Source organism: Ctenopharyngodon idella, chromosome 10 (assembly GCF_019924925.1).
Source record: "Ctenopharyngodon idella isolate HZGC_01 chromosome 10, HZGC01, whole genome shotgun sequence".
NCBI lineage: Eukaryota > Metazoa > Chordata > Actinopteri > Cypriniformes > Xenocyprididae > Ctenopharyngodon > Ctenopharyngodon idella.
In genome coordinates, this window is record NC_067229.1 from 35,731,429 (window position 1) to 35,755,523 (window position 24,095).

A 24,095-nucleotide genomic window follows, 5' to 3' on the forward strand; every position below is an offset into this window, starting at 1 on the left:
ACAATACACAAAATACTCATATAAAAACTTGCAAATTCATGAATAAAAAGCACATAAACAAAATTCAATGAAAAAAACCAAACAGCCTCAGAGATTCATTTCACCGGCATGTATGTCAAAAGCAGAGTTGCTCCCCGTGCGACTGTTTGAGGTGGATCTAGGCCATTGTCTCTTTCCTTGAGATGCGTTTGGGGTTACATAAGACTCCAGACAGGCCTGCTCTTCCTCTGTGTCTGCCTCTCTTCCTCAACGCCTTGTGGCACCTGAGGGATATGCCCAGGTCTTCCATCACAGCACTGAAAGAGACACACTGTCAAAAAAAGAACACGAGGGCTTGCGTGAGTCTCTACACACACATGCATGCACACAGGCACACTTGCATACACACATACACACACAACCTCACAGTGTCCAGTTCAGCTCTTCAAATTGATTTGATGCTTATAGTGTCATTTCACTGCAAAACAGCTGTGTCTTTGCCACTTTTAAGGCCCCGATATACTCACAGCCAAGTTCTTTTTCATTCTTCACTTAGGGGTAAAAAGAAGTTTTAATTACCTTTTCAGCAGTATACTGTTAGGCAAACATCCGACGACGCCCACACTGCTGTGAGCGGCTTTAGATGAATATGTAAATAAATATGTGCTGCGAGCTTTCCGCTCAATAATGAAATAAACACAACACCAAAAATGACAGTGGTGAGAAAACAGCAGTTAAGAAAGCATCTGATAACAGTGATGTCGATAGCACTTTATACAATAGATTACTTTGAAACTAGCAGCTTTTACAGTATTAAAGGAATAGTTCTCATAATTTACTCACCCTCAAGCCAGGTGTATATGACTTTCTTCTTTCAGCCAAACACAATTGGAGTTATATTAAATAATATCCTGGCTCTTCCCAGCTTTGTAATGGCATTGAATAGTGCCCGAGTTTTTTAAGCTCCAAAAAGCACATCCATCCATCATAAAGGTAATCCATTCGACTTCAGTGGGTTAATAAATGCCTTCAGAAGCAAAGCAATGTTTTTTTTTTAAAGACAAATATCCATATTTAAAACTTTATAAACTATAATCACTCGTTTCCGGCAACGCCTGTACGCACGTTCACGAGAGAGTCGAGTTCTGGTGGAAGGGTGACCTCTTGACCCAACATATAACATAGCTCCTCTTGTCTTATATTGAAATCCTCTGTCATTTTTCTTTAAAACTTCTCCTTTTAGACTTCTAATTCGTGACCGGCGGTTTCTTTTGCTCTATCCTCTGCTTATGCTACGCCTACGTCATATGTCGGGTCAGAGGTCACCAGAACTCGACTCTCTCATGAACGCGCGTATGCCGTTGTCGGGCGCCATCAATTATAGTTTATAAAGTTTAAAATAAGGATGTTTTTCTTACAAAAACCCATCACCTCTCTTCAGAAGGCATTTATTAACCACTGGAGTCGCATGGATTACTTTTATGATTGATGAATGTGCTTTTTTGGAGCTTTAACCTGTTAGCATTCCACTGTACTACTGCCTGCGGTAAAGTGTAAAGTGTAGCCTATCCATGTCACACAGTATGGTTAGGATGATATTATATGACTTAACCCGTGATATAAGATTTTGGCCATATAGCCAATCCAAGTCATTCATCCCAACAGGCTTGTCAGTAGGCTACACTTCTTGTATTTCGGGCACACCACAAGGTGTCATTGTGGCCTCAACGCTTCGCTCTCGCCTACTCTGAGCTCAGTTACTATGTCTGAGGTAAACCACGCCCTCCTCATTACCCTACGGACAAAGAAATGTAAAAATACATAAATGTGAAAATAAAGAAATGTAGAAATAAAGAAATGTAGAAATGAACACATGTGGAAATGAACAAATTTGGAAATAAATAAAAGTCGAAATTAAATGTATAAATAAATAAAAGAAAAAATAAATAAATAAATGTGGAAAAAAATATATGCATAAATAAGGAAATAAATGTATAAATAATTTTTTTTTTCTTTTCTTTGTATATTTATTTATATATTTATTTTTGCTTTTTTGCTTTTTTACATTTCTTTGTATATTTATTTATTTATTTATGTATTTATTTATTTTTAATATTGCCAGGTTTGGCATTCCATAGTAGAAAAAGGAATACCCAAAGTAAATTGCATGCTGTTCTTGAACCATTTGCAGAATATGCATGGTTTTGGTCTCTTTTGAAAGCTATGTACCACAGGCAGTAGTACAGTGGAATGCTAACACTCCAAAAAAGCGCATTCATCAATCATAAAAGTAATCTATACGACTCCAGTGGATAATAAATGCCTTCTGAAGAAAAGTGATGTTTTTTTTTAATATTGGCAGGTTTGGCATTCCATACTTTTTAGGCATTTTAGGCAAATTTTACAGGAATGCTCAGGGGTTAAAAACTTAGACACTATTCAATGCCATTCCAAAGCTAGGAACAGCCAGAATATTGTTTAATATAACTCTGATTGTGTTCAGCTGAAAGAAGAAAGTCCTATACACCTTGGATGGCTTGAGGGTGAGTAAATTATGGGATAATTTAAATTCTTGGGTGAACTATTCCTTTAAACATGAAAAACAGTGTCAGTGTCTCTTACGATTAGAATTACAACTTCAATTTCTACTATAAAGCATCTCTCCGGTGTGTTCATGATTTTACTCCCATCTGACCTTGACAGACTGAACAGAAGAAATGAGCAGAAGAAGATTTCCATGTCAAAGATGGCGGAGCCTCAGCGCACACCTAATCACCACAAACCAATGGTAGTACGAAGGTGTTTACCAGCTGGAGTGAATGTTCGCTTGGCAAGCTGTTTCATACTCCAGTAACGAACTTCAAACAAACTTCGTTTTAGCCCGATTTTGTTCGAAATTACATCACACCAATTTGTTCTTCAATTTCGCTTGAAGTATATCGGGGCCTTTAGTCATAAGGATAGTGTAGAAACAACAGGAAATGATGTGGAGAACAGGGTCGGGGCTACATGGTGACTTTCATGCTATGAAACTCTCATGAGTTTGACATCAACTTTGGAAGAAAGATCTGGTTTGTATTGCAAGGACACACAATAGACATGACTGGGTTGTGTAGTTTTCCATTGTGATAATGCAGATTTCTTTGTTTACGAGTGATTCTGCATGTCCTGGTCTTGTCTGTCATGAGATGCTCAAGGCATGAAGGCCACAGCTCTAGAAATACCGCTGGGGATGTGGGAGGCAGATAAAGCCACATCAGTGTGAGCGGTGAATTAGCTCCCGGCTGATTATGGTTATCCTGTGGGCTAATTTCAGACACGGTAATCTTAGACTTTTTAATTGTTCTTTCTTTTTGAGTGCATCAATATTTAATCAAGTCGTTATGAAGACTTACCTCTTGATGTCTTTTCTTTTCTAAATACAGCTAAAGTTAATTACATTCCAGAGACTGATATCGGTGTTCCATGACTGTATTCTCAGTCAGGTTTTTATATAAAAAAAGAAGTGAATGAGTGGAGTTCACTGATTCTTGAGACAGGACAAAACATTTCCTTGTTGTTCCCACACTTTACCTGTTGTTAGTTTCTGTTTGTACTTTTTGCATTATTATTATTTCATAATCAACATTATGATATTACACTTACTACCCTAAAATCACCTGCCTTCAGAGCAATAAAACTAAATTTTTCATACAGACATATTTATAATAATATTTAATATAATTATAAAAATATAATTAATGCATTGATGTTTTAATTATATTATGATTATCTTTAACATCAACAATAATTATATCAATGCATTATATATATATATATATATTTATATATATATACATACACACACAAACACATTGATATATTAATAATAATATATACCACTAATAATAATACATTATTTATATTCTTCAGAATTATATTAAAAAATACTATTAAAATGTCTATAGTTAAATATATTAGGACATGAAACAAAAAATCAGGATGCACTTGGCCAAAAACCGAAACTTAATTTTTCAAACTTATTTAATAATCGAACACTTAATAGCTAAAACAGAGTTGTACAAACATTTAAATTGCACATAAGGCTTTTTTTATATCAACTTTTAAATAACCATATCATTACCAATTAAAATCAAGAAATTAATGTCAATCCAGAGCTACTGTCCACAGCTGACATGTTTATCTGTTTTAGCTTATCCACATTGTGTGCACGAAATAGATGCTGAACACAGCCAAAACATGCCATCGGAGAAGCGCTAATTAAACGTCTGTTTCATTCACTGATTTCAGCCCTCAAAAACCATTTTGGCCCAAAACCAAAAATAGCTGTTTCGGCTGAAGATTTTTGGTAGCCGAAATTTCAGTGCATCCCTAAAATATATTAAAGGGATAGTTCACCCAAAAATGGAAATTCTGTCATCATTTACTCACCCCCAGGTTGATCCAAACCCGTATGAATTTCTTTGTTCTGTTGAACACAAAAGAAGATATTTTGAAGAATGTGGGGAACTGAACAGTTCTGGGGCACCATTGACTTCCATAGTATTTTTTTTTCTACTATGTAAGTCAATGGTGCCCCAAAGTGGCCTGGTTACAAACTTTCTTCAAAATATCTTCCTTTGTGTTCAGCAGAACAAAGAAATTTGTACAGGTTTGGAACAACTTGAGGGTGAGTAAATGATGACAGAATTTTCATTTTTGGGCTAACTATTCCTTTAAATATTAAGACCATGAAATGCCAACTCAATTTTAATTTTCAGGTCCCATTAGCAGCTAGCAAAACTAGAAAAATAAATGCTGCATTTAGTACATAAAATTATGATTATTTTGTTGACACAGTAATATCTGTTTTACTTTAATAGAAGGAGCTGAAACCATCTCTCATCTAGTCTCATTTATTAAAGTGAATGCTAGATTGGTCAATAATTATAACAAATATTCTATCTTAACCAATCTTGAGTAAATGGCAAGCACACATTTTGTATGGACACTGGAACGTTACAGATTAATCTAAAATAATTCCTTTTTTCTGTTTTGTAGCCTGTTTAGTCTCTGTACTCAAGAATCAGTGGGCTATAGCTTAACATAATTATTATCATAACCCGCATTATAATTATCATTACCCTGACTGTGTGGGCCAATCTTCTGAGAACGCACTGAGAATATGAGAGACAGAATTTAGGACATCAAATGTAGAAAGTTCACACTTAAAATTTTGCCTCAAATGGCCATAATTGAATGGCTTCTACCAGTATATAAAAGTTTCTGAGAGCACTCCATTTCTTATCTGTCCGCAGTCAGGGTGTGCAACAAGAAATGAAAGTGTTCTTGATCTCCTTGAAAACCTTACTAAATTTCTGAGCCGCATCGGTGCTGGATTGAGGTCAAGGGTTTGGGCAGATGGTTTGGAAGTAACCAGTAGATAGGCGAATGAGGGAAAGGAGTTTATATTTCTTTAAATAACGCACAGCCCTTACAGATACGAGAGTGTGTGGCTAACGCGAAGAACATATGTCATCCCCGAGGAGCCGCCCGCTCTCTAAATCTGTTGATAAGGACGTGCCAGTGGAGGAGATGGAATCGCTTCTTTGCAGCTGCCGGGATTGGACTCCGTAAAAGAAACAGAAGGCCTTGTGCATGCAGATCAATGATAAAAATAGAACAGAAAGACAAAAAGCAGGACAAGATCAGTAACATGCAAATGATCAATATGATAACAAAATATAAGCAGCCTTCACATGCAACAAAAATAAAAATCATGCTAAAATATGCATTCACTTAACAAATGTACATTAGCATTGGATCCGTACCAAAATGTTGTAACTTCTTATACGCAAATAATACTTTAAGCAACTTTTAACAATACATTTTATCAGCTATTTTTGTATTTATAGAGGAATGTGTGTATATATATATATATATATATATATAAAATTAAATTAAACATATTATGCAGATATATATATATATATATAAAATTAAATTAAACATATTATGCAGATATATATATATATATATATAAAATTAAATTAAACATATTATGCAGATATATATATATATATGTCAATGCAATTTAATCTGCATTAATTAATAAATACTCTATATAAATACACACATAAATGTATGTGCATATTTTATATAGAAATAAATATTATATATATATATATATATTATAATGATATATTTTATATTATATAATTATATTTAGAAATACATTTATATTTTACAATATATTTATACATTTTATTTATAATATATTTATATATTTTATATATTCTAAATGAAACCAAAGCCAAACCAATTTACTTCGCAGTAATTAATAAATAATCTTTCCCCAAACTTTACTTACATTATCAACATTACTGTAGCTGTCTGATGGCCCTCTTTTTAAAGTCTGAAAATATGATATTTCATACTTGTCGAATTTCAATGATAACTAAATGCTGCTATTTAAAGACAGAGTGCATCCCATCTGGATTTGATCTATAGATCAAATTAAACAATTAAAATGTCAATGCATTACAGACATATTTAATGACTGTTTTGCATTAATGCATTTTACACTTCACATCACACTGAATAGCAGCACTTTGTCATCCAGATCAGGTAATAAAATTTGCAAGAGGATGATATTTTACTACAGTAAGTTTTTGTCACTTTGGTACTTTCGCAAAACACTATGTATTTCATGCAAAACAAGCAAGCTAACCAAAATAGTCTCATAAATGTAGAAGTAGAACACCTGCATGATAAACAGCATGTGCTTTAAGTCTGTGACAAGTTCCTGACCAGTGGGCTGCTGCAAAAACATCCCGCAAGTGTCTCATTTGTGTTTACATGGCTCATTTCGGCTGTGACAGCGGTGAGGTACTGTAATTAGCTCCTGTAAGATTCAGACCCCACGGGGCTGTTCTACCAGCCTCCCACTCACCTCTTCAATATCGCTGTTTTTGCGCGACTTGTAGATGAACTCTCCGATGGCCACAAACACGGATAGAACGAGACCGGCAGCCAGCACGATGAAGATGCCCCCTATGTTTTCCACACCCAGGGCACTGGCTTCTTTATTGTCCTCCTCAGGGCATCCGTTGCCTCGCCACCATTTTTCCTTCATCATGTGCAGCTTTCCCTCTTCCTGAAGCTGCAGGATGGCGATGGTCACCTTGTCGCGGTAGGGTGAGCCTGCAGACAACCACAGTTGTTCAGGTGTGGCCAAAAGAAACCACACAGGAGAGTTTAGAGTCCTACATAAGTGCAATAAAATGGCACTTGAAGCTAAACATCCAACTTCAGTAATTTTTAAGTAGGGATGCACAATATATCAGTATTTTTTTTAATTTAGTGAGGTTACACTTTATATTAAAGTGTCGTTACAGTGTGATTATAGTAAGCATTATAGTATCACAATTTACTATAGTAATAAACTATAATAAGTAAGTACAGGTCACTGCAAAATAAAGTGTTACCTTTAGTGGTACTTATTAAATTTAAAAACATGAATATTTAATAACACTGTTAAATGTAATCTTTAGCAATTCTCAAAATGAATATCCAGTTTTCATACTGTATATTGTTTTTATCCCTGAATTAACTTTAAAACATTTTATTACTATTTTATTAATATCATAAAATTCTAATAACAATCAGTTTATCATTGTTGGTGCATACCTATTTTAAAGCAAGTAATTCAATAAAAGTTCCAAATTATATTTTATATAGGAATTTCTGTATACAATATATTCTGCAATATATATATATATATATATATATATATATATATATATATAATTTATTAAATTAATATAACTATAATTAACAAATATATTTATAAATTTTATATATAGTATATTTTATGTATTCTATATGAAATTGAAATTCTATATGCAATTTCAATAATTAATAAATAATCTTTATAGAAATATAGTATATAGAAAAAATATATTTTATAAATATAACAAAATTAATATATTTAAATTAGTATTTTTTAGAACAACATTCAACATATTTCAAAATGCATGGGAAATGAAAAAAGTCAATGCAAATTTCCAATCATTAATAAATAATATTTCCTCACACGTATCGGAGACATCCAACATTCAACTTTGAATGAAAAACAGCAAATGAGCAGTCCAGAACTAAATCAACTCAAAGCAACTCAAACTCAATTGGTTGTGAAGTGTCTTTTCTTTTATAGCAAATTCCCAACAGTACATATTGAAAAAAGATGGCACGTTTATTGCCTGAGGCTAGTAAGTTCATGGTTAGGGGGCTCAACAGCCTGTCAGGCAATATGTGGGGCACCATTACCTATTGGCGTGCCAACTCCATAGCCCTTAGAGTCGATCAGGCCTCCAACCTGGGTGAGGTTGCAGTTTCTCTGGGTGATGTACTCTATGCTGGTGGACTCCATGAGGAGGGCATAGTCGGTGGTCAGGACTCTTGTAATCCCTTCCTTGTTGTTCTTCACCAGGGCTGTGTTCTTCCTGCTGCTCATGAACGCCCACATCTTCTCGTACGTTGAGATTTTTGATTTCTGAGAGCAAATAAAGACTTTCAAAGAGTTGATTCAGTCTTCAAAAAGCACTAAAGACACATTAAAGACATGAGTCGCACCACCTGGATCGATATTTCTTTTCATTCTAGAAAGTTCTTGTCTTCAGATCTTTTTCTTTCATCAGCTACTAGTATAGGCTTTTCAAGTCTGATAAGTTCACCCTGATCTCTCATTAGGCTGAGTCAAAAGGGGACAAGTTGTAAAATTTTGTTTCTGAGTGTGTCAGAGGACAGCAGGGGGAAATGGGGCAGCTGTGTGCTAAATCTCTCAACAGCTGATTCGATTTGTCTTGGTTCTCCACAGGCCTGTATTTTTCCAGATACATGCGGATGTAATCATACTCTACAATCTCAGTGGATAAAGCCCTCACCGGCCTCTTCTGTGCTTTATCTGTCACTTGTTTGTCATTCTCTCTCTCTCTAAATGATGAATGGTGCATATGTGTGGCTCCTACTCATAAGATAGATCACTGGATTATTGGAATTACTGGCATTTTAGATGGCTGGATTGGTGGAGGTAAATAAGAGTTCAGGAGGATTCAGGCGGATTTGTGAACGTGTACGCTTGAGGTATTAGCAAGGACTCTCATGTCTTCCTATAAAATGAAAAGAATCAGACCTTTGTCACCACCGAATAAATGACTGAAAAGATTCATTTATTGGTTATACTGCACGTATAATATTTTAGTGCAAAAACCTGCATCCAATATTTATCTTAGATATGATATTATTTCTTTTAATTTATTATATTCGATTGTCCATGCTCATTTCCCTTATTTAATACTTTTATCTTACATCTGCTGTTATCTAAAGCTTACGTAAAGTTCATTTTTAAAACACGATAACACTTTAAATCAAATTAAAATAACACTGTTAAATATAATATTTAGCAAATCTTAAAATGAATATCCAATTTTATACTGTACTTTCTATTACATTAAAAAATGATATATTAAAAAATGTATCATAGTTTCTAGGGATGCTCCCATCAGGATTTTTGCAGCCAATACCGACTACCGATTTCTTGTCATCATGATCGGCCGATACCAATCCCGATCATTCGGGCTTTATATAAGTGATATGTAAGCTCTCTGTTTACTGTCACTGTTAACCCCTTACACCCTGAAGGCATCTTTCAGCAGTGTTTCCTATTCTATGGTGACAGTAAATCAAGACCTGTCAATCTAAGCGATCAATTCATGCTCAAGCTGTAAAACAGTTTCCGATTGGTCTTGACACATCATCCCTACACTGTAAAAAAATAAATAAATAAATAAAAAACTGTAAGAAAATGTCTGTTTAAAAACCAAAAAATACTGTCAGAAAAAAACATAGATAAACTGTAAAACAAAAACAAACAAAAAAACCCAGTAATTACTGTTCATTACTGTAATTCTGCACAAAATCTTCTTATAATCCCATAAAATATTTTACTTTTAACATACATTAATTGTTAGAATACAGTCATAGATCTCTAAAACAGCTGTAAAAGCTGTGGTTGCCATAAATTTACCGTGAAACATATTGTAGCTACATTTTAGGTTTTACAGACATTTACAGTAAAAAAATGTATTTCATTAACTGATATGATGTTAATTTACCAACCTAATGAAGTACTAACATCTGTTTTGTGCCTTTGTAATACACTGACAACCACAATAACAAATGGTGATGAGAAAGTCGCATGATGATTCAAAGCTCATCACAAGCAGCTTTTCCACAAGCTGAGAAGTTATATACTGTATAGAAGGTACCATCATGGTACACACATGACATTAAAAAATGCAGTAAACATTAATTAACAACATTAGTCGTAACATAAAACACTGAGTTATGATCGTGACGTGACCGTTTCCTAGAAGTCCCATAGACCTTGTGTGCCAGAGAAACAAGCGTGCAGCCATCTTTAATATTTTGGCAGACAAAACAGGTGGAGAAGAAAAGACATGTTAACATCCTCTTATACCACTGTTTGAAGAATTTATCTTCCAGAATCTGGAAGTAAGTTTTGGGCATTCATTTTTAGTCCATCTCTGCAAAACTGACTTTTCAGGATGGGGGATGGACTAAAAATGAATGCCCAAAACTTACAAAGCAGAAAGTTGGTGCATGAGATTGGCCAAATTTAGTGACTAATGATTGATTCATAGAATGTGATTATCATCCGATACCGATCTGCAGCCGACCCGTCGGAGCATCCCTAATAGTTTCCACAAAAATATTAAGTAGCACAACTTTTTCAATCACAATATTACTGTTTTCACTGTGTTTTTAATCAAATAAATGCATTCTTTTGAACGGTATGGTGTAAATACTTACACAATATGTACTCGTTTTTTTGAACAAAACACTAAATCAGCAAGATTGAAAACAGAATTCCATCTAGCACAAATTTTTGACTTCACGTGCAAATAAACTGCACAATTGCCTAGTGCAATTTATTTGTGGAATTCCCCTCTCAGTATGCGGGGACATTTATTGAATGTGATATTTTCACAAAATTCAAAACTCATCTGTGTGTGACTCTGCATCCGCTTTATTAGTCTTTATCTTTTCATGAGACAGACGCACAAGATTGATCTCCTTTTTTTACTTCCTAGCAGAAATCCAATAAACTTACTCCTAAAAGCTCCAGCTCCTTCTGTGCAGGCGGCCTCTTGTAAAATTGATAATTTGCTGAGTGTTTGGATTGTAGCTGGCTGTTCCTTCTGTATTTCAGTAGCTTTTATGTGAACAGTGTGTTAAGGCACATCGATCCTGCATGTAAGATGAGAACATGTTACCTTAAAGAAAGTCATTGTAGAGCCATCTCTCACTGCACCATATTCAATTCTAGTCTGCTTGGCTAAATCGTCAGCTGAATCGATTGGGGAGTCCATTCTCTCCACTGTGAGGAAAGCAGCCAGGTTGGCCGTGTAGGAAGATATGATGATTAAAGTGAAGAACCACCAAATCCCTCCCACGATTCTGGTGGACAGAGCTTTAGGCATCAGCTCAGATCCTGAAATAAACAAAAGCTTAGCAAAACACTGGCACCAAAAAGTACTTGGACACTTAAGCCATGCTGAAAAATGTTTGAATGTCATTGCAATAGATAACAAAATACATAACCAAGTGACATTTAAGCAAAGACAGCTTTACAAGCAAATGACATTTAACAACAACAACAACAAAAAAGTTTGGTTGGTTTTCAATTAAATAACAATAAATATACTGTTCAAATGTGATGTACACATTTGACACCTGTAGTTACTCTGCTAGGAACTGATTCTTACATCCACTATAAATTATTATCTTTGTTCACACAGACAGCAACCCCCTTTCCCTCCATTTTTGGTGTATTTGGCCCAAATCTGTTAGTTTTTTGGAGTCTGAAGTGCAAACAACAACATGAAATGTGAAACCAGGGCCCGGATTCACAAAACATTCTTAACCCTTACATTCCGGAGAGGATTTTCTTTTCCCAGAAAATGCTAGTTAATGTTATAACATTGGTCTAAAACTTATTGACTTCGTGCACACAGGGTATAACAACTTGCCCAATAATTTTTGAAAAATTTTGTGCATTTTTTTCTCGACCTTGTTACAACCTGTGGTGTTCCTGGTCAAAAAAGACCGGCCTACAAAAAATTGCTTATAAATCACTTGTTATGTATTCAATCTTTTTATCAACTTGTTTTCTTTCAGTTAGGGCAGGTTTTGCATTTTTATTTTTTTTTTTTTGAACTGATTAATCATAGGCCTCATCGACCTGAGCTTATGCGTCTTTTAGTTATTTTTTTTGAGGTTAATAAGTTTGAGTGAATTTTTTCACTCAAACACTGAGGTGCATAAGCTCAGATCAATGAGGTCTACGATCAATCAGTTCCAAAAACACATACAAAACCTGCCCTAACTGAAAGAAAACAAGTTGATAAAAAGATTGAATCCAATATTTGGTGATATTATTGCATAATGAGAGATTTACAAGCAATTTAAAAGGCACCAAATTAGGTAAAGGATTTTCAACGCAGCACAAGGATTAAGGAAAAATTCTTCTTTACTGCTATTTTTTTTTCTCACTTTCAGCATTTTTTTTTATTTTCACAAAACTTTCATGGCCCCCAGAATATTTTGTTGTATGAATATCTAAACATACAATATACCAAAAGAGTCTCTGCTTTTAAACAAACAAACACATTTTATACATTCTTTTTTTTTAATTAACACTTGAATGCGAGTAAGTTTTACATATATAAAAACGGAGCAACATTTTAAACAAAAAGCTGAGAAAATCACGTTTTTGTCAAAGACTTAATCCGGATTGGGTTCAGAATGATAATCAAAACATAGATTGAGTAGATCGCGTCCATCAACACCCCCAAAGCATGCACAGTCCCTTCCCTTTTCGTGGGTTTGACATGTCATTCGGTAACGTTTGGCAGTTTTGATTTATACAGTGTTTAATGTTTGATGTTCATGTTGTCTTACAGTGTAAGCAATACTTCAATTGCTTGTTTCTGCTTCTTCTTCGCCTGTGTTTTGATCCGAAGATTCTGTACTCTTTCAGAAGATGCGTAATAGCGCCTCCATAACAATGAAAACATGGATTGCCGGAAAATTTCATTAATGGTGGTGAAAGAGTTAAAAGGGTTAGTTCACCCAAAAATGAAATTTCTGTCATTAATTACTCACCATCATGTCGTTCCAAACCCATAAGACCTTCGTTCATCTTCGGAACACAAATTAAGATATTTTTGATGAAATCCGAGAGGTTTTTTATCTCCCAAAGAAAGCAACGAAATTACCACACTCAAGGTCCAGAGAAGTAAAGACATTGTTAAAATAGTCAACGTGACTACAGTGGTTCAACCTTAATGTTATGAAGCAACGAGTGTTTATGTCAGAACGCCGTCTCAGTATTGGCCGGCCCCTGCGTCAGCATCACACGCATGCATTGTGGTACTCGTGTGAACAGCGTCGGCCAATACTGAGCCGCACTGCATTCACTGCTTTTTAAAAGTCATCGTAAATAACTCGAGAGAGCACAAATGAATGCAACAGACTGCTGCATCTTGAGATAATATAAAAATAACTTGACATGATGCATTAAAAAACAGTTTTCAGGAAGAACTGCCATGAATCAGATCACACCAAAACCTGCCACTTTATTCTTAAATTCTTTTAGAAGTTTTAAAGAAAATATGAGAAATTTCAAGAATTGCACATTTTTGAAATTCTTAGAATTCACCTTGAGAACTTTCCTAACATTTTTATAAAGCCATAAAATTCCGTTAGGTTTCTAATGGTCAGATTGGATTTCAGGCAGTTATTTCCATTATTTTTTCCATAACCAAAATATGCTTAAGGAAAAGAGATGCTGCTGCCTCTGAATCTTTATCTGCTGATGTTGCTGTTGAACAAAAGTGGTTTACACACCATTTCATCAACTATTTCACAATATTTGTTTTGTTTTACTTCTGTACAGTTGAAGACTTTTTCTTCTGATATTTCAAGGCACTGCCTCTTCTGAGAAAACAACTCTGATACACAAGCATGCATACACACATCCTCAAACAATCTCATACACAAGAGACTGAGAGTCACCCAGGACACCATGAGCAGCGTGAAGCTCGCTGTGACAACCTAAATGGGTTTATTTTTTATCAAAGTCTCATATGTTTGCTCTCATCACACTGACTCTAGATTTTAACCTTCAGCTTAATGATAAGTCTAGTGTGTTTTTTCTAACTGAGGGTTTTCACTATGGCTGGATGACTCAGGGCTTTGATACATCGCTAGAAAATGAAACCATCATAAGAACTGTACTTTATCTTTGCAAAAAGCCAAGAAAACAGAATATTCTTTTCTTAAATGAATCTGTCCTTATAAGCAAAGTCACTATTCTGATAAACTAGGTGTGCTATTAAGATATATGGGAGGAGAACATCCTATTAACTGATTAATATATGTTCATTTTGTAGTTAGAAAGACAGACCAGTAAGTCTAAGTCTGATGTATGATACTGAAGAAGCAGTGATTGTCTTTCATGCATGGATGCCCAGGTGAGGTGGCTGGAAGTTGGAAAGATAGCACAAATTCACAGTGTGTGTACTGTGCATTTGTATGCTTTGAGCGTCATGTTGAGCACAACTTTAAAATTGCCAGATAAATTACTATCTTTGATCCAAGCAATATACATCTAACAACCCGATTACCCACCAAAGCAGTCAGCAGAAAAGTAGTACTTTAATAGTCAACCATGAGTAAAGAGTCAATAATAGTTATGTATTATGTTGCATATTTCTTTTAAATACAAACGGAGAAAAAAGGGGTAAATATAAAAGATAGTGTTTACTATCTTTAAAATGGTTCTATTAGCATTAGTGTAGCTAACTTAAAAGACAAGACCAAAGAAGCAGTTTAACCCAGTTTAGTGTTTTTAAGATGGTCAGGCTGGTCTGTTTTTAAGTTTTTAGTGGTGTTTTGGGCTTGATCAGGCTAGCTACCCTGTTGAAAAAAAAAACAGAATATGCTGGTTAGGTATGTTTTGAAGCATGGCAGCTGGTTTGAGCTGTTTTATGCTGGTCCTTAGCTGGTCATGAGCTAGTTTAAGCTGGTCAAGTGCTGGTCCTGAGCTGGAGCTAGTTGCATAGCACCAGCTTAGGACCAGCACTCGACCAGCTCAAACCAGCAAAGGACCAGCATAAACCAGCTCAAACCAGCTTCCATGCTTCAAAACATACCAAACCAGCATATGCTGTTTTTTTTAACAGGGTAAACCCAGCAAAAACTATCCAAGGCTTGGATATATATATTTTTTAAGATGGGCTAATGCATGATCTTGACCTTTCAGTAACGTTAATGCTAATAAATCCTTTTGAAAGATACCCAACACTTTTACATGAGCCACCTGGGGAGCAACGGCTCATTGACAGACACCATGAGGTGTGTTTGTTCCTTTGAAAATGCTGTGTTGCTAATCTCAGACAATTAGCATGGCTAAATGCTAACCACTGACCTATGTCCTACTCTTAAATGGCATGGGGAGGACACAACTGTCAATCATAGCCCTGATATTATCACAATGTAAGACAAGAGTATAAATCTATTTATTGAAGCAAACAAAGAGGAAAATCATCTGGACAGTTGATGAAAACCCAAACAGAACTGCATAGGCGAAGCGTTGAATGACCCTCTTAAAATATTGCTCTGTCAAATTAAGGACAAAAATAGTTTTTTGTCATTTCATGTTCTCACTGAGAACATAAAACGGCAGAACATTTTATGTTGTATCGTTGGCTAATTGGTAAAAACCCTGCATGCTTTAATTGATGAGATAAAAAAGATGACAAGGTTATTTCAGTAACCTCATGTAGGAGGTTTAGCTGTGGTAGGTAATAATGCGAACACACATGCACAACACACTAACATCCACACAAGATGAATACAAACTAAATCAGCCCAATTAACACGGTATGTGTGTGGGTTTCAAAAAGCTTGTTGATGCTATTAAAGAGGTAATTTCATTAATTTTTATCACTTTTTTGATCATAGTCAAGGTTTCTTGCACCAGCAAATCGAATCTAGTTTTAGATGATAATTTTCCACTCAGTCTCTCACCCTGAATTAAAACAAACCTGTTATTTGCTGCTTTCTATGTAAACACTCTCTTCCACATCAGCATTATTTACCAACTGAAATTTGTAAATATTCTTATTATTATTAATAGAAATCAATTTAACAGTTTTTATACCATTCACATTCATCAAATATTTAGTAATATTACTTTCTTTTCTGTTTTTTTTAAAAATAGGTGTAAGTCATGTTTTCAGAAATAATCTCAGATATGCTGTCAACTTTATAACAAGTAAATATTTTTCAGATAATATTTTAACAATCTGATTTAATATAATTAAAATGTAAAAGGTAACTATTTTGTTTTGCAAGCAATTATTTAATTTTGCTGTCTTTATAAGATAAGCTGTGATGAAACGGCAGTAGTAACAGATCTTTTCTTCCATGTAGCGACATTCATCTGAGTGATCAGAAAAGAAGAAATGAAGAGCAGAACTTGGTTAAATACATCAGTTGGTGATTGGATTTAGAGATGTACAGTAGGTGTTGCACTCAAAAACTTGAGTTTGCAGTCAATTGGTTGAGAGGTTGAGGTTGAGAAAAAAAAAGTAGAAAAAAAAAATACAAAATAGGGTCAATTTTCATTTCATGCTGACTTTAGCATTTTTCTCACATAGTATAAATATTTTTATATTTGAAAGTGGATCATCACATTTGAAATCCTTGGGATCAAAAGTTTGTTATTTTCTGTCTAACAAGAAACTACAGGACTGAAAATTAACATATGTTTGCATGATACATTTAAATGTCATAATTCACAAAAAAGGGAAAATTTGAAAGTTATTTCATGATACGACCTGCTTTAACCATAATGGAATACCCTAAAATCCACCAGTGACATGAAATGCCCGCAACTGCACTCCGCTTTTCTGTAAAATTCCTTCTTTATGGCTGAATGGTCCCTCTGATGTAAATAAGATTTATCTAATATTTCAGAAAAAAACTCTCTGTAATGTAAGGTCAGACTATGCTGCATAATGATTTGTCTGGTTCTCCCGTGCTCATTAAAGCCGCTCTTGGCGTTTCACACATTTCTGCACACCTGACAGGTCATCCATTTTGTTTCATGCCTTCTGTAGCGGAACCTACAAACCTCTCCTCACTAGCATCCAGTACGCCAGGGGAAACCCAGCTAAAAGTTTGCAAGTCAGAACAAAAAACTATTTAATAACTGGTTGTGACTTATAACTGTGCCAGAGGTGTGTTGTCATCTTTATACCACTACAAGTCCCTACTGTATGAATGTCATTGCGTAAAATCTCAAACCAAACCAAAACACACACACACACACACACACACACACACACACATTCACTTTTCTGAACAATTATTTTTCTATTCATTTCAACCAGCTGGTCTCAAGGTGATTTTTTCGTGAATGTATAGTCAACTACCCTCAAGCTCACACAGATGTAGCAGAGCAACCACAGTGCTTGTGACATTTTTCTTTATCTAAATAAATGCCACTTGGTTCAGTGTTTTTTGTCAGCATGCAGCACTTTTACAACGTTGTGTGTAACATACCTTGACGCATTAGAGCTGCGACACCAAACCATAAACTATTCAACAGTGTGAAGTTGTTCTCAACCACTTCAGATGAGGGGTTGCAGGGGTGAGGGTTATACCATTCATACGGTGTGAACCTGCAGAGAGTCAAAGAAAACTGGCTTTACACAGAAAAAAATGCAGACAACACAGAAGACTAAGTATTAATACTGTGCTTGAGAGGCTGCATGTTTGGCAAGAACAGCTAAAAATGTTTTCTTCTTGCTACAGGCTATCAATAACTGCTACGACCGAAGATTATTAAACATCTCATTTTATGAGAAAACTTTCCAGTGTTCTAATCTGTCCGGTTAGCAAAATGAGGGGAGAGCTGGAAAAGAAACTTCTGTGTTTCTAGATGAACAGATTTAAAGGATTAGTTCACTTTCAAATGAAAATTAGCCAAAGCTTTACTCACTCTCAAGCCATCTTAGGTGTATATGACTTTCTTCTTTCTGATGAACACAATCGCAGATATTTTAATAAATATCCTGACGCATCCAAGCTTTATAATGGTGAACAGGGGTCACGAGTATGACCTGAAGAAAGTGCTTCCATCCATTATAAACATACTCCACATGGCTCTGGGGGGTTAATAAAGGCCTTCTGAAGCAAAGCAATGCCTTTGTGTGAAAAAAAAAAAAATCAATCAATATTTAACAAGTTATGAAGTAAAATATCTAGCTTCTGCCAGACCGCCTTCCGTATTCAAGTTACGAAGAAAGTGTAAACTGGTGTCGCGACAGTTAAGCTTTTTCCGTAAGTTGAATAGGGAAGGTGTAGGACGTAGCGTAAGCTTTTTGAACTGCAAGAGATTTACACTTTCTTCGTAAGTTGAATACGGAAGGAGGTCTGGCGGAAGCTAGATATTTTACTTTATAACTTGTTAAATATGGATATTTTTATACACAAACGCATCACTTCACTTCAGAAGGACTTAACCCCCCGGAGCCGTGTGGAGTATGTTTAAGATGGATGGATGTGGATGGAAGTACTTTCTTCAGCTCATACTCGTGACCCCTGTTCACTGCCATTATAAAGCTCTGACGTATCAGGATAGGGTTAACACAAAATATCTGCGATTGTGTTCATCAGAAAGAAGAAAGTCATACACCTAGGATGGCTTGAGGGTGAGTAAAGCTTGGGCTAATTTTCATTTGAAAGTGAACTAATCCTTAATGGCTTTTATTTAATTCAGTACACAAAAATATTATTTATAGGTCTGTCAATTTAATGTCAACTTGGTGTGATTAATTATAAAATGATTCAAATTATAAACTTAATTATTAAATATATAATTCCATAATTAATTTCATAAAAGAATTATCAATTCAATCCTGAAGTACTACTTTTGTCTACTTCTATATTGACAGACTTAATGTTAAATAACTGTTTATATTTTCTGTGAAAATTCACAGAAAATATTATTTATAGGGCTGCCAATTTAATAATTAAATTTAGAGTGATTAATAATAAAATTGTATTAATTATTACAATGATAATGTTCATTATTAAAAATATAAAACTAAATAACTCCATTAAAAAATAACAAATCAAGTACCTTTTGTAAACACATTTTTTGTAATGCTTATTCATTGTTTTTGCCTTCCTCGATTAATTAATTAATCACCAAATCACATAATGTATAACATTTTTTATCAACTGACAACCCTTATTATTTAATATAACCAGATTAACCTGACTATACTAGACTAACCAATAAAAGTGTCTATACAGTATAATTGGACATTCACTTTTTACAGTGCTGAAACCAGAAAAGGAAACAACTGGCGGAAATTTCAGTTTGAAAGAGATTATGTTTACACAAGAGCATCTGAAAGACACAGCCTCCATTTTACCACTCAATAATTGGGTCATTTATAAAGCTCCCATGGTGAATCGATGCCTGATCAGAACATGTCACAAGACTCATTTGTCATGCCTCACGGTGTGTAGACGCTCACTCTTATAAACTGCTGTACGTCTGCTATCAAACCTGCCAAATTTCAAGATCACAGACCTTCAGCAGATTGTATCTGTGAACAAATGGGTCACCCAGTGCACATGAACCCACACTAACACTGAGTCCCCACCAGATGTCCATTAACCAAGTCTGATTGGACAGCATTTTCATTGCCCCTTTGCATTTTAATTGAAGCAACCAATCATCTGGCTCTGATGAGGTAGCGTAACTCTCTTGATATTCTTTTTAGGTAGATCTGGACATCTGCCCGGGGCTAAAGCTTATGAACTGGACTTCAATACAGACGCAACCTTGTGCAAGCTCATACAAAATACAAAACATTACTGACTGAGAAAGTGCATTATGCATTTACTGGGAAAAAGGGGAATCTAGACATTCATGACTGAAATTCATTATCCAACAGCAATATAATAAAATCTGGGCACTGTGTTTATTACTTATTGATCTATTTCAAGACCAAATCAGCATTTTGATTCTGACATCTCACAAGCGCAATTATATAACATGAGAAAAATACACTGCTTTAAATGCATTCCCACAAAGAAATGTGATATCTATAGGCATGCTGTGCAAAACAGCTTTAAATTTTAAATCAGACTGAAGTCGAGAGTGCAAAAACTTCTTGAAAGCTTCAAAGGGAGATGTACGATGTTCCCTTAAGCTGCAGATAACAGCAATATTCTTCAAATGACAGCCTGATAATGTGTCTCCACAAGTTATGTCAAACTATAAAACATCTGAAAGACATTTTTGAACAATTGGGTCAGTGTTCCTAGTTCTAAAACCCAATCTGCACATTTGCTTTGCTATATTTCCAAGATGTAGAAGTGTTGTTCGTGTTAAACCGAGACCTTCATCCATACCTGGCTATCACAAAAAGCACACAGCTCACTCCAAGACAGGCCAGCAGCACGTACATCCAGATATCCGGGGTGAGGGGGTTGAGGAAGGAGAACACCCCTGGATTGGTGCCATTTGGTTTGCGGTACAGTATGCTGATGCCCAGGGTCATGAAGGGTTTGGAGAAGTCGATAACTTTCTCTCTGACATAAGTGATGGTCAGCGGAGCCACAGCCAGATCAGCTATCTGGTTAAGGGGACAAGAAGAGGTTTACAAGGCGATGGGAGCTTGTTTTGACTGCTGGAAGAAATGCAGATAGATGCAGTTAATATTGGAGTTCACTCACTGAGATAAAAACAAGTGACGCCCGCGGAGATGGATCCCACAACAGGGCTTTGATAAAAAATGACTGGCTGTTTGAAGCTTCCTGTTGTTTTATGAAGTTCATTTAAACTAAAGATGTGCAAAAAGGCTCTTTTGTAGATTGCCAGACTTTGTACTTCTACCATACTGACAAATAAATGAGTTATGAAGAAGCTGGGGGTTGATAAAGTATAAAGAATAAAAATTGATGTAGAAGTATAAAGATATTTATTATCAATTAAAAAAACTGACTTTTTACAATCAGATGAAAGCACAAATGCCGTTTTCCTTGGAAAAAACCTAATCAGTTTTATTTCTCATTAAAGTAGAAGTTTTTTTAATGAAACTTGCACCTTGGTGTTTTGTATACACAATTGTAGTCTTGCTATAAAAACTCTGGACTACTTACACTTGCTGAAAATAAACATAATTCTCAGCTCTGCTAAACTGCCTGAGAGGAGCCAAGTTACAAAAACATCCATTACAAACTGAAATATCTTGGTTAATCAGTTGTCAAAGAGTATAGACAATCTGGTTTTACTCTCTAAATAGTGAAATATAAAATATAATGGGGTGAAATGGGATGAAATATAATGGAGTGAAAAGGCAGAAGGTCATCTATAAAAACTGCATTTGGATGATATGATCAAAAGACCCTTTGTGTAGCATCATGGGAGATCACTCACATGGTCGATTAGTTCCCGAACCATGCCGTTCCATTCGCCTTTGTCATTCTGAGCTCCATATTTGCCATCAGAAACCAGCTTGACCTCATAGGTGAATCCCAGGATGTTGGAGAGCTCCTTTAGCAGGTCTAGACAGTAGCCCTCAAAGCGATCGTTCCCATATAGCACCTTGTCAGACTTCTTATACATAACGTAGGGATTTTCCTGTTCACAAGATAAATTCACATGTTGGTCAATTGTATTACATTCAATTTAAATATGTCACCAAGGCAAGATGAGTTGAGATGAACTGCTGTCTAATGTATGAGATGTAATTTTTAGAGTGTTTGAGTGAATTTATAGCTGTCATAGCTGCAATTAAATGGAAATTATATAATAGTATATATTTCTTTCTTGTTTGGTGGACCAGTGAAGCTATTCACAAGGCAAATACAAATCTGAACTACTAAAAATAACTGTGATCCCTGAACAGAATTTTTAACATAAATGAGGGGAGTGAAATTATAACATATTGAAACTGACTGGATTCTTACCAGGATTGTGGTGACGATAAGCGTTCTGTTAGCCAGAGAGTCTGTGATGTTTTTATTGTCTTTTATCTCAGTCAGGTTGAGGCCCGTGTAAGAGTTCCACACTCCAATCTAGCAATACAGTTAAAAATGACAAGTCATGAAGCACATGAGTCTCTGTTTCTGAGAGATGAATGAGGGACAGAATTTATCACTGCAGACTCATAAAATAGGTCAGGAAAGGAAAGGAAAAAACTTAATGAAAGAAAATGTAAAAATCTAGTCCTAATTCACTGAATCCATTTGATTGTAAAACACTCTTTCCCTGCTCAATAAAACCCAGTAAAACGCTTCCCTATTTAATGCATACTCTAAAAATTATGAATGAATACATGAATTATTAAAACACAAAAGAACAAAAATCTTTTTTTTTTTAATCTTAAAAAATAATATTATCATTCTTTATTCATTCATTATTTTTCCTCAAAAATTATTAGTATTTTTTTTTTCACTGATTTATTTTTTCCCCAACAAAAGAGAAGCTTGTAAATATACCATCTTAAGTGCATCACATTTCACTTTTGGCAGCCATATTGAATTGATGTTGTCATAAATAGAAAAACCTACATAAAGATGGAGGTCAAAACAAGTATGAGAAAAGGTCAATGGTCATCAGACCATAAATGGCTCAAATGGCTTGTAAAGATATGTGCACAGGATCAGAAGGTTAAATAGTTCTCTTGAAATAAAACTGAGCATTTAATAATCTACTTGATAACCAAATATATATACTGTCTATGTATGTGTGTTTGTATCTATGCATATATAGAGCTTTAGTATATTCATTATAATTTTCAAGTTGAGGACAAGTAGGTTTATACTGCTCTATTTCTCCAGGTCATTGAAGCAGAAAAAGTTCTTTCCAGCATTTCTACAATTGATGAAGCTTTTCTGTTATCTCCACTGCTATTCTGGTTAATGGACTTCAAATATGAATATGAAATATGAACACAAGAAGCACAAGAAGATGGAAAATGTGTAAAGATGCGAAGATTACGGAGCCTCAGCGAGGTTTAATCTTTTGAGGCGTCACAGCTTTATAAAAATGACACGAATGTCATCAGGGTAATTTGTTGTATTTTAAATGGAACTATTTTTTACAATAAATAATCAGAACATAAATTAATGGAGATTTTGTTTAAGTTTATCCTGGGAAAATATTACAATTTTTATCAAACTGAAAGATTTTATATAACTGTTATTGTTGTTATTACAGACAGACAGACAGACAGACGATAGATAGATAGATGATAGATAGATAGATAGATAGATAGATAGAAGGTATTACCTGATTACCTAACAGCATAACTTTTATTTAGACTAGAAAATATGTTGCAGGAATCAAATTATCCTTGATCTTATGAGATAAAAGTTATAGAAATCATCAAGAAATGTATTATTTAATAAATAATGTTCAATAAAAGCAGCCCATTTAATTCTAATGATTAGAGAGATAGTAGAAAGTGGTTTGAAAATCTCATTTGAACCAATTTGTCTAACATTATACAGGATCTTGAAAAAATAAAATAATAACAGAAAAGAAAACTACGACAGCCTCCTTTAAAACAGGATGTCAGCAGTAAGAGATTTAAACCCCTTGACGGACGGCTTGCCTTTCTCTGTTCGATAAACCCTTTGTTAACACAGGCCTAATCTAGTCTATGTTTATGTATGGCACTTGTCACACAGCTCATATGAGTCTGAAATGAGCGACTTATTCAAATGAACTTTAAAAGTAGATTAGAGCTGCTCTCTAAATATCTGCCTGTGGATTCATGCACATTTTTCTGCACGCCTGAGCAGCCTTTTATGGAGATGTGTTACTTACTGAGGCACGAAACATTGTGGAAAAAAGGCCTATTTTACAGTGCTGAATATTAAAGATGGTGATTTAACTGTCATAACTATAACTGGCACACATTATGCATCTCAGCAAGACATTCTGGCAGAAAGTGACT

At 34.9% G+C, this 24,095-nt stretch overlaps 1 protein-coding gene across 3 annotated transcripts in view; it reads right to left on the reverse strand.

The window, feature by feature from the left end:
- Positions 1-24,095, reverse strand: part of grik1a (glutamate receptor, ionotropic, kainate 1a) — a 77,600-nt gene that overhangs the window by 5,505 nt on the left and 48,000 nt on the right. Inside the window, exons 9-17 of one of the 3 annotated variants that reach the window (XM_051910914.1) lie at positions 22,102-22,209; positions 21,569-21,772; positions 20,542-20,765; positions 17,674-17,792; positions 11,316-11,533; positions 8,287-8,512; positions 6,911-7,161; positions 5,457-5,609; positions 164-296 (exon numbers count right to left, since the gene is read on the reverse strand). In XM_051910914.1, the coding sequence (XP_051766874.1) occupies positions 5,475-5,609; positions 6,911-7,161; positions 8,287-8,512; positions 11,316-11,533; positions 17,674-17,792; positions 20,542-20,765; positions 21,569-21,772; positions 22,102-22,209 (1,485 nt within the window). In that variant the 3' untranslated portion in view covers positions 164-296; positions 5,457-5,474. Of the gene's footprint in view, positions 1-110; positions 311-5,456; positions 5,610-6,910; positions 7,162-8,286; positions 8,513-11,315; positions 11,534-17,673; positions 17,793-20,541; positions 20,766-21,568; positions 21,773-22,101; positions 22,210-24,095 lie in introns of those variants that run through there. The other 2 variants (XM_051910915.1, XM_051910916.1) reach the window with 2 other exon arrangements.